The sequence below is a fragment of the Lissotriton vulgaris genome, chromosome 2_1 (assembly GCF_964263255.1).
Source record: "Lissotriton vulgaris chromosome 2_1, aLisVul1.2, whole genome shotgun sequence".
Taxonomy (NCBI): Eukaryota; Metazoa; Chordata; class Amphibia; order Caudata; family Salamandridae; genus Lissotriton; species Lissotriton vulgaris.
The window spans coordinates 368,857,030-368,875,040 of NC_141687.1; the positions used below are offsets into that span (position 1 = coordinate 368,857,030).

General features: G+C 47.4%; 1 protein-coding gene across 1 annotated transcript in view; it reads right to left on the minus strand.

Moving 5' to 3' along the window:
- SARM1 (sterile alpha and TIR motif containing 1) overlaps positions 1-18,011 on the minus strand; it is a 339,339-nt gene that overhangs the window by 120,880 nt on the left and 200,448 nt on the right. Inside the window, exon 5 of the mRNA XM_086954061.1 lies at positions 1,009-1,100. Within this exon, the coding sequence (XP_086810187.1) occupies positions 1,009-1,100 (92 nt within the window). The remainder of the gene's footprint in view (positions 1-1,008; positions 1,101-18,011) is intronic.

Below are 18,011 nucleotides of genomic sequence, written 5' to 3' on the forward strand. Positions count from 1 at the left end.
GGATATAAGGACAGATGCACTCTATACAGGAAACTATCAGTGGTCTATGATCAGAAACATATGATATAATAGATAGACACCACAAAAACATTTTATATTCAGACACAGGAAAACTGATGGCACAGCTCAATACAAATCCAGTCTAGGATTAGAGGCAGGAGGGCCTGTTATACACTGGCACTGCAAACACCCTCTAGAATTAAAGACATGAGGAAAGATGATAGGTTGAAAACAGAAATACACTCTTGGATCAGAGACAGGTAAGCTGATTACACACTGACAATATAAATACACTCTAGGATCAGAAATAAAAAGGACAGATGATGCATTTACAATACACATCCACTGTAGGATCAGAGACAGGCGGGCCGATGATACATTGACAAATACCCTCTGGAATCAAACACACGAAAGAACATAATACACTGACAATACAAATATACTTTAGGATCAAAGACTGGGAAGCTGATCATACACTAAAAATATAAATACACTGTTGGATCAGACATAGAAGGACGGGTGGTGCATTGGCAATGCAAATATACCTTATGATACAGAGACAGGAGGACTGATTGTACACTGATAACAAAAAATACATTCCTGGACCATAGGCATTAGGACTGGTGATATACTGATAACTCAAGTTATGGGAACCGAGAATGGAGTTAAGGGAATACACTTAAATTACAGGCACACTCTAACTTCAAATAAGGAAGTTGCAGGCATAGTGACACTATAGGAAGTCTAAGCTGAAAAACATGAGAACTGAGGCTACACTGATTTTATAAAGATCCTCTGGGATCAGAAGCATGAGGGCTGATGATAGACTGGCACCACAAGAACTCTTTGGGATCAGAGGCAGGAGGGCTGATGATGCACTAACAATGTACATACATTGTAGAATCAGAGGCAGGAGGCTGACATTGTGGCGGGACAATCAGATCAGAAACTGGTGGACAGATACACCAACACTACCAGGCCACTCCAGGATTTGGGAAACCCGCTCACCTTGTTCGAGTGATGCTTGATGTCATGCCTAGGTCTTCTCTTAGATCGGTGTCTGTCAGCTTCAACAGAAGATCTCCATCCACATGGTGCTCCTGAACAAGACACATTTTCATTCTCAACGTAATACACTTGGTTTTACATATATCAGGAAACCCACACGCAAGGGGTCATGGATTCATATATGCGTAAGGCATGGAGGCTGTACATACAAACAACTAAGCATTAGACACCACAGATACAAAAGACCCTAAATATGCACTCGTGCCCGTACGTGACACAGTTGAATTATACATTGACACAAACAAACACACTTTACACACTACTGAAACATACCATCTCACTAGCGCCACTACAGGGAAATGCAAACACATCCAAGGTTATGTTTCTTTATATTGTATAACTTGCCCAAAATCACACATCAGAAGCCCAAAGTCCCCAGGTTCCCTTCCCTCACACTTTTGTCTGTCTGTGTACTGCATTTATCCAAAGTGACATGGTCTACATTTCATGACGTGGAAACTACAGGTGTAAAAATGTTTGTTAATGTGTGAATGAATGTTTGTATACCCCAGCATTATAACATACTCTCTTGATTGAATTGAACTATGGGGCTAAATAAGGAGCACCCTATTATCAGACATATATTTTAAGTGAGCCTAACCTACAGGAGACACTTAGAATGCCAGGGACAGTGCTGTCTTCTAGTTCTCCTCTCCCTGCACCACATTAGCTCCTCACTAACTGTCATTCTCTGACAACAAAATGAGACTTATATAACTCTCTACTGACTTCTCATTTCACATCTTGAAGGAAGAATTAACATATTAAGTGACCTGAGTGAATCACAGCTGCTCTGTCACCTCACACCAGGGGAACCTAACTTGAAATCTAACCCTGAGTTACCCCGGTGCCCCTTTATTCACATCTGGGAAGACCCCCTAAGGAAAAGAGGCCTGAGCAGTTCTCTCTTTTTCATCTGCCCAGTAAATTGAGGAATGGGTGATGACCTGCAGAAGTGAGGACTGAGTCATTTCCATCTGCACTTCACTCATATTGCTGAGCAGGGATCAGTGGCCTCAGTAATTTCAATCCTCTGTTCCACTTCCGTCTGGGTGAAACTGAAAACTGATCAGTGGCTTGAGTAATTCTCATCCGCCCCTTCATTCACATGTCAGTGGACCTGAGAAGCAAACTCAAGCCTCAGAAAGTCTCAGCTCTCCTCTTCCCACATGGTTGGCCCCGACCAGGCAACTACAGCCTGAATAATTTTGAACTACAACTGCTTCTTCATTTTTGCTGGGAGATCTGACGAGCGAACTGATCTTTGCCCATTTCTCAGCTGACTATTTACTCACAGCTTGGTGATGGCGACTAGAAATAAGAGGTCTGAACACTCCTGAAATGGACAGGACATGTCAGCTAAGGCCTGGGTAATTCCCAGATCCCTCCATTCAAACATCTGTAAAGCCCTGACAAGAGAACTTTGACTTGAGAAACCCTCAGAAATGTCTCAATGAGTTGACCAGATTAGCTAGTTCCACCCAAAGTCATTGTGAGCTGGCTCTTGACTCACATGCGAGTAGTACTGATATGGAATCAGTTCCCATTTGAATTCTAATATATGGGAACCTGTAAGGTAGCAGCACATCTCCAGATGGGCTTCACAAGGTACGAGGTAAACTATCCAAGCCACCTCGTTGAGGTTTTGCTAGTACACGGCTCAGTCTGCTTGTGACCTCGGGCAACGACAATCCATCGGCAGCAGTGTCCATCTCAGGTCGGTGGATGGAGGTATGGGGAGAGTGGTAGAGGGCTGGTGGGACTAGTTCCACACCTTTATATTTCCTGGCCTCAATTTTGCCACATCACCAATGACAGCTAGCAAAAAGAGACACTGCCCTCTTAACCTGGGAAGAGCAATCTTGTTCCTTTTTATATTTCACGTTTTACTTATTCTTGCATTTCCAAAGAGTGTTTGCTTTTTTTCTGGATGGTGTGTTTCTATAGTGTTTCATGGGAAATATGACTAATTTCTAGTGCGTATGGTGAAAAGAAACACTCCTATGTAGCTGCGTGCGTTCAGGTTGTGGGTTTGCCACGATTTAGAGCTTTGGAGTTCAGGCCAAACGCAGTACAAATTTCCCACAGTGCCTGTCAGGGAGTTTGGAAGAAATGCTTATCCAATCCGTGGCCTCTCTGCAGACAGTGGTTAGATGTGCCAATTGTAATTGTGACAGTGGCGGCTGGTGACATTTGGAAGTGGTAGGGCGTAATATTTTCGTTGGTGTACCACGGCGAGCAAGCATAGCCAGCAAGCCCCAACAACCTAAGAGCAATTGTGGAAAATCAATATTTACATAGAAAAACTGTGTCTGCAAAATCCGGTGACTGTCATAAACGCATCGTGACCACCTCTCTCTCTCTTTGCCCCATTCTACCCCCACTCTCTCTCTCTCTCTCTCTCTCTCTCACACACACACGCTGGCACGCACGCACACTCACACACACGTCAGACTGTCGTGGCTCCAACAGTGCACATCACTGATCTAATGCTGCTCGCAGTAAGATTATAAAACAGGGTTCCTAGCATGGCTCTAGAAATGCTCCCCAAGTCCGAACTCTGGAATTCTGCTGCTTGTGTGATTTGATTTGATTTGATTTGTGGTTTTGTATAGCGCTCGTATGCCCGTGGGCGTCTTGGCGCTGTAGAGAAGACGTGTAAAGCTAGGAGTGAAACCAAGACCCCTCTAATGCTGCCCTGAGCAGCAACACAACAGTCTGCTACCTAGCACTTCATCGCGCTATGCATAACATAAAATTATTTGCAGAGGTATGTGAAACCTCCTCGGGAGTACAGAGTCAGCCTTTGACACACTTGTGTGGTGAGAGGACACGGATCTGTGTGCAGCCGTCTGCGGGAAACTGGCTCGGCCTCTGGGCCCATGTGTGAAAAGTCCACACGTTTCTGACCAGGCCTAAAATTAAGCTAGACGCGGGCCTGCGTTCTGGGACAGTGGAATATTCAATTATTTGTTGGGTCTGGTGTAATTCCCTGTACTCCAAGCTTGTTAATGTCATTACAGAGCTGAAATAAAGTGATTACGCTAAATGTGTGTTTATTCAATGAGCAAGGCTGCGGTCGCTTCGCAGTGACTGCTGGCGGAATATTCATTTCTTTTACAAGCATTCATTTAGCGCCCCTGCTTTTCCTCGTCTTCTCCACTCCCACTCACAGAAAAGGCGCTAACACATTGTCGGGGCAGCGGGGCTCTCCGAAATTGTGTCAGATGATATGCAGAAAAAAAGGCTCCTTCACAGTAGAGCTACAGCTAATGACCACAGCTTCCATTCCCAGTCACTGATGACAGCTTGAACTAACTGAAAAAGGCATACCTGCTGCTGAGCCGGCCACTTACGTTATTTCTCTTGACGTAATTTTTTTGACATTTGACCATGCAAATTCGAGGCCTGGTACATTATTCTGCATTTACATCCTCCCACTGTTGCTGTTTCAGATGTGCTACATGCTGCGGGAGCCGCCTAATAGAGGCCACAGACCGAGGGAAAGTTAAATATAAATGTAACGGGAGCTTGAAAATGAGCACTCGAGTTTAAACGCGCAAAGCTATCTAGAAAACGAAGAGTTTACAATCTGTTTTTATTTATGCTGTCCTTTATCTGTGCGCACCTTCCTACGAGGAGCCTTTGCCGCATGTGTGAAGAGCCAATAAATATAATCAAATAAAACTTATCTTGGCTTCCGAAGTTACCGCTTTTCTTAAGTCCCGTCCCGACTCCCGAGACTGCAGACTCCTGCCGTCCTGGATTTTGAATTCGTCTGAGGGGCTCTCGTCAACAGGAAGGCTCAAGGCACCCTCCCTCCCCTCCACCGCAGCCAGCGCTATGATTGGTTCGGCCAGCTGCCCGAACCACGTCATTTCTCTCTGTATGCTGCAGCAAGCAGCATACAGAGATCACAGGGAGAGTGGGAGGTGGCAGGGGGGAGCGGCTTGCCCACTGTTGGTAATACTGTCTGTTTAGGCAGCCTCTGAGGCTGCCCAAACAGACAGTATTAACAACAGTGGGCAAGCTGCTCCCCCCTGCCCTCGAGTAACACCGCCCACTCTAACTTCTGCTTTCTCGCTGTGCGAGAAGGCAGAAACAAATGGTAGTTATTACGGTAATAACTACCATTTGTTTCTGCCTTCTCGCACAGCGAGAAAGCAGTGGGGCGGCGCCCAAACGCCCCCATGGACGAGCCGTCCCTGAATTGTGACTATCCGAATGTGTGTAAATGAGGCACCCGGCTGTCAAAATATTGACTGGCCGACAATAAAGAAAATGCTCATTACATGTAATGGGGTAACCCTGTAACCCTCAGAACCTGGGTGGGTAATAGACAAAATAATAATGGTTCTGTCGGAACGAAATACACACTGTTTTAGTATTTCAATGTTTCCTTTTGCAATTCTCGTTCCTAACCAGGATATCAAGACGGGTGTACTAATACATTCACAAACAAACACACTGACCATAAAGAAAAAATGAAAGCAAATTTTTACTCAAATACTTTCACATGTGAAGACAAATTATTTCAATCACTGTCCCTAACGAATACTTAAAACATATATGGCACAACGACTTTGTGCTAAAGCATAATACACAATAAAAACAACAAGTAAAATGTGTTACTTCATATACTTTTGGAATCAACAACTATATATATACAATAATCCTGTAGGTGTATCAAGTCAGTCTTGGACCCTACAAGGTTTTGAATAGTTTGTTCATGCCAAAAGAGGGGATTGCGTCGACGTTTCGACCCTTGGGGGGCGATGCGGAGTTTTCACGCATCAAGGGCAGGTATTCATCAGGACTGTATATATATGTGGGACAGCCTGTTAATCATAATGGACATGGTTTAGATATTGGTCAGCGGTTTTAACATTAAAGCAATTATGAGCATGAGAACATTGCTCACCTCTTACACGTCATTTCTCTCTGTATGCTGCAGCAAGCAGCATACAGAGAACACAGGTAGAGTGGGAGGTGGCAGGGGGGAGCGGCTTGCCCACTGTTGGTAATACTGTCTGTTTAGGCAGCCTCTGAGGCTGCCCAAACAGACAGTATTAACAACAGTGGGCAAGCCGCTCCTCCCTGCCCTCGAGTAACACCGCCCACTCTAACTTCTGCTTTCTCGCCGTGCGAGAAGGCAGAAACAAATGGTAGTTATTACGGTAATAACTACCATTTGTTTCTGCCTTCTCGCACGGCGAGAAAGCAGTGGGGCGGCGCCCAAACGCCTCCATGGACGAGCCGTCCCTGAATTGTGACTATCCGAAAGTGTGTAAATGAGGCACCCGGCTGTCAAAATATTGACTGGGCGACATTAAAAAAAATGCAGCACATATAGGTGAGTGGGTGTGTTGTATGTGGGGGGGGGATTGGTGAAGTGAATGAAAAGCAAGGAAGAACAAGCAAAAGAAAGTGAAAAGAGGTGTTGAAGAGGAAAGAGATGAGTTCTGAGATATACAGATGAGTGTTTCAAAAATATATGATGAGAAAAAGAGCATACATGTCCAACAAAGAGACTGTAGAACACAATCATATGAAGTAGAGAACAAGGCTGACTGACACACTCCGAAGACTCTTTCCACAGACCACAGTACTCTTTAATTACTTCATGTATTTTGCTTATCTATCTATCTATCTATCTATCTATCTATCTATCTATCTATCTATCTAGAGATACACAAAATACATGAAGTATATATATATATATATATATATATATATATATAGAGTGAGAGAGAGAGAGAGAGAGATAGATATATAGATAGATATATAGACATAGATATTTAACAATCTTCCACACAGGAACGCTGCGCACTCATGGGCTGTACATTCAACAATCCTTTAATTTTAGCAACCGAAAGAAACTGACAAACGTTTTTTCAGCTGCCTGGCCTTTGTCAATGTCAGTAAACTTGATTACGAACAAACCTTTAATTCTTCTATAATTTCATTGGGCAGCCATGTGGGTTACAACATAGATGACGGACTACAGTGCATAGTTACTTAAATAAATGACTAAAGTGTTGACTATTTTATAACCTACAATTCTGTTGCAGATATTGCCGAATCCTAAAAATATATCTCTTACACATATTATACACACACACATGATTAAAGCCCACAATATGCAGCGTTAGTGCTCTTATTTCCTAACAGCTGTTATTTGCAGTGACTGGGTCTTTGCATTCAAAGTTACGCACTGAATAGGCCCACTTCCATTCCACATGTGCAAAAATCACAAAATAATGACAAACGTGAGAAAAAAATCGGTCAACATGATATCGGCTAATGTAAATGGCTAAATCATATGGCTGCCTTATACTATACCACAGTTAACCTCTCTATTGCTAATTATTGCTAAATTGATTAGCTTAAAAATTATAACAACAATTTTCTTTATAATACTTGACAAATTGCCATTGTTGTGGGGTACATGTCTACTAAATATCACATGCATCTACTACAATCACCTTTCCTCATTGCACATGCGATAGAAAAAATACCTTTTAATATTATGGAATCTTCGCTGTACATCCTGCACTATAGTCTTAAGTTGTCTCATAGCCCTACTAAAAGATGTTTGGGCCTATGTGCTCTGCTAAAAAATGTGTGTGTCTCAGTGTTCTGTGCTTAATATGGAAAGCGTGCCTCTATCTATCTAGCCTAGGAGCCATCAAGGCGAAGGATCACATAGGGCTATATTGGTCACTGTACGATAGAAACACTTTTTCCATATTAAGCACGTAGCACTTAGACACACACATTTCACATGTGCAAAGCGGAAGGTTGATTTTAGATGTATGTGAAATTAACTAGACGTACCCCACAATAGTGGCAATTGGCGAATATTATAATGAAAATGTATGTTATAATTTTTAAGCTAATAATGTATCAATAATTTGCTATAGAGGAGGTTAAATGTGGGGCAATATATAGCAGCCATATGATTTAGCCATTCACATTAGCAGATATTATGTTGACCGATTTTGTCTCATGTTTATGACATTATTTTGTAATTTTTTTAACATGTGGGATCAAGTAGTCCTATTCAGAGCGTAATTTTGAATGCAGAGACCTGCTCCCCGCAAATAACAGCTGCTTGTAAATGAGAGCATAACACTGCATATTGTGGATTTTGATAATTTGTGTATGTAATATGAGCATGCAAAATCTTATCTAATTTTCACTTGTGTGCCCTCTATTTCTCAACCAACCTTCAATCGATTAGAATGCACTGAACCATTTTCTTACATCCAATACTATGTTCAACAATTCAATCATATTTAAAACCGTCTCCTGTTAAAAATTGTAAATATATCCTTTATTGTGGTATAAATACAGCTCATTACATCCACAATATTTCTATTAACAGTCGTGCAATATCAAATATAAAAAATATAAAATATCGAGTAAAACAAAACAAGGTCAAATATTGTTCCTATTCATATGTATCACATTTCAACCATATCTGATATTCATCTACAGTCCCCAAATAAACAGAACTTCTATTGTCTATATTAACATTATTCCATAGTTTAAAAGCATTTCATTGCACACACCTAGATTGTTTTCAGTTATTATCTTTGTGCAAATTTGATTTAAAAAATATCGTTAAAATGGTCTTCGTGAAAGTAAACATCAACATCAAATTAAACCTGTAGAGAATATTTTTATCCTTTACATGCTTATTTTCTCCCAATAATTGGAATAAAATATGCATATAAAGGATATTCTTGGTCTAAATATTCTTTATCTGCTTATTTTTTTCCATGCTTATTATATTGGAGTATTTTTTCAGGGAACTAAGGGGGTCATTAGTATGGCGGGCAGACAAAGTCAGCCCGCCATACCCCCGGGAAACGGGACTGCCCGCTGAGGGTGTGGCGGTCGCTCACTCCCAATTAGAATGCACCCGCCACACTGGTGGGCGCATGGCACATTTGTAACATTGCGGCGGGAGGTGCTAAAAGCACCGTCTGCCACAATGCCACAAAGGCAGGTTGTCCCTCTCAATGCACAACGTGACAGGCACCACACGGTGCCTGCCACATTGTACATTGAAATACAGGAGGTGTAGAAGGAACGGAGTCTGAAACCTTGAGTAACGATTTTAAGGAGGGTTTTTTTTCATATAAGCTTTTCTTCTTCTACTAGAGAGTCTTATTCAGGCAAACTCGTCCGGCTCCGTTCTTACACCTTTGGGGAAAGCTGGGAGTTCCAGGATGGTTCGGCGACGCAGGGGAGATGTTTCAGCCAGAGCGGTGTTTCCTGCACAATCCTCCACAGGTGATTCCCTCAGTATGCGTCGGGACCGTAAAGAAAGCAAAAGAAAAGTAATCACTGGGACGTCCGGAGCAGGGTACTCGGGGCCGGGAGTGAAGGAAACCAAGTGCGCAGTGTATATACAACAACTGGTACAGTGCCGATAGTGCTCGTGAGGGAAAGGGTACCGGGAGACTGTACATGTATTTACACAGGCTTTCAGTCGGTAGGCTGGCCACTCTGTCCCACCCAACCCGCAACTCTGCCCCGTACTTTTGTTAGTCACGCTCCTCCCGTGGGAGCGTGGCGGGAGATTCGCAGAAACGTTGGCTTGCTGGCTTGATGTCCACAGCTGGGCTCGTCGGGGCTTCCTCTGCTTCTTCTCCGCGACTCTTCGACTCCGCTCTCCACTCCGTAACACCTTCTTCTCCGGGGAAACGCCGTCCGTTGGTTTTCGGGATCATCCTCCTTTTGGCTCCGTGACATTCCAGATGGGCGGAGCTACGTCTTCCTGAAAAGTGGAATTAAAGGCGCCTCGTTCTATTTCGTCTCCGTAATTTCAAAGGTGTTCTGTGTCTGATAGTAGCCACTCCTCTGGGTCAGGGGAGTTAGGCTGTTGAAAGGGAACAGAAAGGGGTGTCAAGGGAACAGCTGACCACCAGTCTTGGGTATTATCATGTTCTTCACAGGAGCGTCCCGCCCAGTCACACATAGGTACGCCCCCATGTGCACCCCTCAGAGTCCCTGGGGGCCCGCAGCAGTCCCCCGCAAGCAATCCCCGCGTGCCTTTCCGTGGCGGCAATGCAGCCACGGAAAGGCATGTTTCGGCACCCATTGTAATATGGCTAGAGGTGTCTAACAGACACCGCCACCATATTGAACCCTTTCTGTCCGCCGCGGACCCCCCAGCCATCGTAATATGGCGAGGGGTCTTTGCTGCATGGATGGTGGGTGGCTCACCACCGTCGGGCCGGCGGGGCCCTAAGTACGCCATAGAACCAACCACAAGGGTGCCCTGCACTCCAGCTGAAGACCCTACAGCTCCACCACGGAGTGATTTAAAAAACAAAACACGGCTAACTCTTCTGGGGTCTTGGACTGAATTAATGTTGCTGAAGGGCTGTTGTGCTCCCTGTAGCCCTCCAGAATATTAACAAAATGCTTAATGGTGCCCTGGCGCTTCTAGGGGCACCACCAGGATCATAAAACTGTGATTGAACAGCCCTCAAAGAGCATTATGGAGCGCTGCTTGCTGGAGAAGTGAATAATAAATTAGCCAGGAACCCATACTGTCCTTCTATATTTTTTCCTAAGTTGGGGACTGTAGGTGTGACCCAAGGTCCACGAGGCCCTTGCCAGCTACCAGTAACTCTGGGCCTCGTGGGATGGGTGCCCCGGGTCCTGTAAGAGACTAGGAAGGGAAGGGCCACATGCCCCTCCCCTAATAATCAGTTTTGCTTCAGGATATCAGATCCCCTAGGCCTCTATAAGGCTCAGGGGGAGATGCATGCACATTTCCATCCCACAAAAATATTTTTTTAAAGGCTGCCCCCAGGGCCCTGGCCCACCCGTGAGCCTATAAATAACAAAGCAGAGGAGGCAATGTTTTTTTTTAATCTCGTCACTGCAGATCCTCGATGGATCAGCAGTGCAAATAAAAAAAAATCAACTTTTTGTACCTGGGGGCAGAGGGGTAAGGTCCCCTTTGGGACTACCTCTACCAGGCCTAGAGCTGCAGGGTAGCTATACCCTGCCCCATATATGTTTTTCAACTTTTGTTCCAGGGAAGGGCACTGAGCCCCTGAGTCCTAAAATGGCTGCCACCACATCTTTGTTGATGTGGTACAACCCAATAGGATCATATCTTTTGATCTGTTAGATCTGTGGATCCTCCGTGGCATAAAATATACCTTAATTGTGCACCTTGATTTCTCAAATATTACTGAATGGATTTACACCAAAGCACTAAAAGCATGCTTTCTGGACTGAGATCCAGCTTTCTACCAAATTTGGTGCAAGTCTATACAGCCCTCTTGACTGTAGCGGTGTCTAATTTTGCTGGATAACGTCAAAACCTTTCAGGAAGGGGATTAGCTGGATGTACTTCTTTTTTTGGAAAGTCTGTTGAAGATTCATTAACAGTGCCAAAGTTAAAAGGAAACAGAAAATGCTTTTCCGATGGAAACATAGTACTAACAATAAATATCCAGAGGTGGGGGCGCTAGGTGGCGCTGGACCTTAATGGCCACCTCAGCGTAGTGCTCTCGCCGAGCCGGGAGAACAAATCACCATAATCCTCATCCAGCCTACAATATATAGCTCCGAGATACCACCGGAGAACGTGTGAAGGCACGCTGCAGCCGTGGGGCAAGTTTCAGCCCGGTACCCGACGACAAGAGCCTATTATCAGGAGGAAGGTGTGCCGCTGACCAGAGGAGGGACGAGGGCTGGTCCCCTGGTGCGGCTTGAAACTCCACGCAGGGTCAGGGTGGCACGGGCCGGGCAACGGACAAAAGCGCACTCACAACGAAGATAACGTGGAGCAGGCAGAGGGCCCACCCAATAATTGCGCTTTTTACATCTGCCGCTAACGGACTACTGCAGAGGCCGCTTGGCGGGGAAAGTGCTTTCGGGGCCCCCGTGCCATCCAGACCGAGGGTGGGCATGAGTGAGGCGCCCAGGGGCTGCATGGAGGACCTGGGGCAGGGCTGAACATCACAGCAGGTTAGTGCCCCTAAGTACCGCAGCACAGCCGAAGCCGCAGCAGTGGCTACCTTGGATGCCCTGGTACCACGTAAAAGGGAACAACGCTGCAGCGACGATTGGCGGAACCACCATTTTGAATTTCGGACAGCGCGGGCCCCTGAGACAATTGCGAAGCACCTGCGTTGTGAGGGTGTCTTGCCCATTTAATCACGCTGAGACGCCAGTATAGTGCCTCACGCGCTCACATCGGGGCGCCGGCCATAGTCAGTCCGCCCTATGGTCCAGAAGGAACGCACATTGCTGGAGGATAAACAGACACTAGCCGCCATTTTGGGACATGAAACACTGCTGCACACGGGTCCTTGCCCCCCGCAGGCTATGATGCCGAGACTCCCGCGCTAACCGCGTATCCTGACACCGTGCAGTATCCCGGCACCCCTACTGAACACTGGCGCATGGTGGCAAAGAGGCCTGCTTCGCTCCGGCTGGGGCCCATACACGAGGGGATTCCTATCCTATTCTGGTGAGTAACATACCCGCACTCCAATCCGACTGAGAGGGTGCCCCTGCACAGAAACTTCAACCCTTGGAGGGGACGGCACGGCCCGCCCTTTGCAGAAGAGATACCCCTGCTGGCCACAAACAGGGGGAACGTCTTGTGAAATCTGCCCCTCTCCCCGGTGCTGGGAAGGGGTTATGTTATGTTATGTTAATTTCGATTTATATAGCGCCAAATCACCGACAGGTCTTTTAGCGCTTGCTTTGGGAACCCGTCCTGGCTTTCCCTGCGAGATAGCCCCTACTGGGCATCCCCAAGGTGAAGACCAGGCATCCCATCGGGTGGGGCCGTAGTGGAGATGAAGCAAGCTATTGCCCAGAGTTGCAGAGTGTGAATCCAAGATTCGAGTAGGCACCGAGGCGAGAATGATCAAGTCCGTGAACATTTTGAGCTCAAGACCCTGCCGCATCGGGAATTGAACCTTGGTCCCGGGTCTGACCTTTGCATCAGGGTCTGCCTCCTCTAACCAGTGAGCCACACCCTGCAAGCCTAGGCGGCACAGATTGGAGGGCACCTGCGGACGGAACCCCAAGCCAGCCGAGACTGAGCCAGCAGTGACAGGTGCGATATCAGGACAGGGTGTATCACCTCCCTCACTTGTCACAATTATATAGCATACAGCCCGGCACTATGGGCAAAACGGAGCCATGGCAGTCGAAACTGCCGTTTGACGCCCGCAAGACTTCGGGAGGGGCCTCCAAGAACCAGGGAGACGACGACCCCCCAGAGACGCGAGAGGAGGGCTGGAAAACCCTCCTGGTGAGCATGCAGCAAAGCCTCACTTCTATCGACGCCAAAATAGACTCCATGAATCACCGTATGGACAACGTAGTGGCGAAATTGGATGGGCACGAAGAGCGCCTCAAGGAGGCTGAGCAGAGGGTGTCGGACTTGGAGGACGGGGCAACTGCCAACAAGCAGCAAGTGGCACAAATGGACAAACTCCTAAAGCTCATAGCGGACAAAAATGAGGAGTTGGAATCGCGTTCTCGAAGGAACAACGTCCGCATGCTGGGCCTTGCCGAAACAACTAACAAGGGCCGTCTAGAAGACTACATGGAGCGCCTGTTGGTTGAACTTTTTGGGAGAGAGTCCTTTTCTGCGCAATTGGTGATCGAACGGGCACATCGCTCCTTGACACAGAATCCCCCTCCGGGAGCACCGCCACGCCTGATCATAATGAAGTTCCTTAATTACCGCGACATGGACACGTTACTGCGGCTGGTAAGGGAGAAGGGAGATGTAAAATATGAAAATACCACCTTGTCCTTCTACCCTGATTTCACCTAGGTGGTACAGGAGGCCCAGCGAAAATTCCTGGCGGTGAAAAAACAACTACAATCCCGAAGTATTCAGTATGCAATGCTGTATCCGGCGCGGCTGCGGATTAATCATCGAGGTCGTCAGCACATCTTCATGACACCTCAGCAGGCTGAGGACTACCTAAAGCGAGACAGAAGATAGTCTTCCCGAGAAGCAGCTGCAAGACGCCGTTCGCGCTCTCACTCTCCTTTGTCGGAAACTTCTTGAGGCGCAGGAACTGCACCGCTTTGGACATGGGCTGAACAGCAACATGGCGACGCAAAAGCGAACAGCGGTTTGGTGATGTATAACTCTTCTCTTGACTTTAAGGCACATACTGGCTCCTGGCCGCTCACTTCCGTCCCGTCAGATTAGCCCATGGAACCCAGGTGGCTGTGGATGGGTGAAATAGGGAGGTAAAGTGAACAGGCGGGAGCCCCTGGCGGCCCCCACTGAGGGCATTCCCCTTGTTACCCTTTGTGTTTAGAGGTTTGGGTCTCTAGTGCCTGGACATTACGACTCAGGGGTTTATTTGGGGGGAGGAAGGGTAGTTCTTTCCTGGCAAGTTGGGGTAGCCAATGTGGGAGTTGGGGGAGGGAGGGGTAACCATAATCTTACTGACAAGCCACACTCAGAGCTCGGGCGAAGAGGTCATTTTCACTGTCCCGAGCAGCATTATCACATTCCTATCACTAGGCGAGGGGTGTAGGGATGATACAAGTCTATCCATTGTTACCTGGAATGTGCGGGGACTTAATGACCCTAGGAAACTTAAGCAGATCTTAGGCTATTTAGACAGGCATAACATAAAAATAGCGCTTTTGCAGGAGACGCACTTACCGAAAGGTAGCGACCCCAGATTTGCATCCAGATGGGCCTCGCACAGCTGCTACGCCTCCTACTCCTCATATGCTAGAGGAGTGGCAATACTAATTAAGCGGGGGTCCAATTTGTAAAGGGCGGTACTGACATTGATCCAGAGGGACCATACAGTATGCTATGGGGCACACTATACTCACATGATATAGTGTTTATGAATTATTATGGGCCGAACACGGACGATCCACAGTACATGCTTTTACTCCAGGGCAAAATACAAACCCTAGGCTGTAGGTACACTATATGGGGAGGTGATTTTAATACGGTGGCACACACAGATGCGGACAGATCACACGCCACACCTGCCCACTATACTTCCTCCCAGCGCACCTTCCGAGACCTCATGGATAACGTTGGCTTGGTGGACGCATGGCGCCACTTACACCCCTCGAGGAAGGAAGGCACACATCATTCTGCTATGCACAACACATGGTCGCGACTAGACTACGTACTTGTTGCACGCGGGATGGTGCACTGGGTGGTGGGAGCGACCCAGCTGGCCAAGACTTTTTCGGACCATTCCCCTGTGAAGGTTGAAGTGAAACCCTCTGTTGACTTGGCACCCTTTCACAACTGGCGACTCAATCTCCTTCACCTGCAGGACGCTGTCTTTAAGGCGGATATAGAACGAGAGATTATGGACTTTTCCCCCAGGAACACAGGGTCAGTGGCCAGTCTTACTACTGTCTGGGAAGCATTCAAAGTGACCGTAAGAGGGTGGTGCATCTTCAAGGGAGGCGGGATACTGAAGGACCTGCAACGCACACTGACCACACTGGAGACCGAGATGAAGGCACTGGAAAGGGAGATAGCCAGTCAAACTGATCCGGGTCGTTGAGGGCTACACTCCGGGATAAGATGTCAGAATATGTGGAGACAGCTGAGAGAGAATGTAGGTTCAGAGGGAAACAATGCGCAGCTAGAATATACGGGGAGGGAGACAGACCGGGGAAGTCGCTGGCGGGCGCAATTAGATCCCCACGATTTCACAGCTACGTTACTGAGCTGCGCACAGAGCAAGGCGTAATATGCAGATCCTTACTGACCAGCTCTCTACCCTGACCGACTATTACAAGAACTTGTACACCACGCAGAGGCAGCATGCACTGACCCTAGGGGACTATTTCGATGATGTGGCGCTTGCATGGCTGGGGGCCGTGCAGCAAAATTCTTGGCGCTGGACCCTGAGGTCGATGAAATTACAGAAGCCATAATGAGCATCAAATCGGGAAAGTCCCCCGGATCAGATGGGCTTCAGATAGAATTTTATAAAAAATACGTACACATTCTGGCTCCCATCCTAAAGGCGGTCTTCTATGAGGCATTAGAGGAAGGCACCCTTCCCGACACTATGAGAGAGGCATACATTCTATCATTACTCAAGCCGGGCAAAGCACCTGACCTGTGCGACTCTTATCGGCCGCTGTCCCTTCTCAATAGTGACACCAAAATCCTCGATAAGGTGTTGGCCACTAGATTAAATCTCCTCCTAGAAAAAAATCGTGCTACCTGACCAGGCGGGCTTTGTGCCCAACCGGCCAAGAGCCCACAATCTCCGGACCCTGTTGGCAATTATTCAGGATTTTGGCCCCAAATGCGCGGTGGTGGCGGTCTTCTTAGACGCCACCATAGCGTTCAATTCGGTAGAGTGGGACTATGTGGTCGGGACTCTAACATACATGGGAATGCCTGGTCAGTTTGTCCAATGGATTAAACTCCTTGATACCGCACCCTTTGCGAGAGTACTCCTTAATGGGGATAGGTCGGACCCACTTCCCATATCTAGAGGGACACATCAGGGCTGCCCCTTGTCCCCGTCCTGTTTGCGATCGCCATCGAGCCCCTGGCGGTCAAATTACGTCAACATCATAATCAAGGAAGCCTCATATACCGATCCCGACAAGTGCTGGTTTCCCTTTACGCCGACCTTATTACTCTATATATCCGCAACCCCCAGGAGAACCTAAATCCAGTTTTGAGGGAAATCACTAAATTTGGGGCTATCGCGGGAGTGCAGATGAACTGGGGCAAATCTGCCATCTTCCCACTGACTGAGAATGCACCCCCTCATCCTCTGGACTACCCATTGCACTGGGAAACGGAGGACGTTAAATATCTAGGGATATACGTATCTCTGAACAGGGACACCCTGATGCGGACCAATTACGGCCGGGCCACGACAAAAGTGACAGACAATATAACGAGCTGTCTCAAGCCCCCCTTATCAATGGCAGGGTGCATATCTTTAATAATAATGGTTATAGTCCCCAAATTTCTCTTTTCGCAACTTTAAAAACGCAACTTGTTCGTCTGATATGGGGGGGGGGGAGCAGGCGCGGCTGAAGTTAGACACTCTGACCCTCCCGTAGGCATGGTGGATTTGATGTGCCGGATTTCGAACAGTACTACCACAGTGCGCAGGCTAATTTCGCGGTATACTGGTTCCACCCCCCCTATATGCCCCACCTGGCAGTGGAGGATGGCCATATGGCGCCGGTCCCACCGTCCGGGTACCTGTTTACCCCGAACAAGGAACGGGACAAAGACCCTACCACTGTAGACTGCACAATTAAAGCATGGCACTGGTTGGCAAAGGTGGAAGGCGTCCCCCTGTTGTACTCTCCTAGAATATCGCTGAATAACTGTCCTTAGCTGCCGGTAACGACTGAGAAAATCTGCCAAAATCTCTTGACCAGACTGCAATATTACACCTGGGGAGACTTTTATCACGACGGGGAATTTCTCACCAAAGAACAGTTTTCTGGGGACCATACCTACACGTTTGTGGATGCCTTACTATATAGTAGACTCAAACAGAGTATACGCGCCAAGACCCCTGATTTCACAAAGGAGCCAGAGATTTATGCTTGTCTCCATTTTCTGCTACAGGCAGGCAGAGATTTGCTGCTGTATGAGAGAGTCCGATCCCAACCCCCGACTGCCCAAGTTAGAGCCCGGCTAGCATGGGACGGGGACCTAACTGAACCGCTCACTGACGAGCAATGGGAATCGGCGTGTCGGCAGACGGAGCAGGTCACCGGGAGCAGTCGACTGCGCTTGCTCCATTTCACATTTTTGCACAGGCTGTACCACACACAGGCACGGCTACATCGGCTAGGCCTTCGGGAAGACAACAGATGCGTTAGATGCAGACAGGGCCCGGCAGACTTCCTACAACTGGCGTGGTCCTGCCCTAGGGTGGCGGACTATTGGGGGGAGG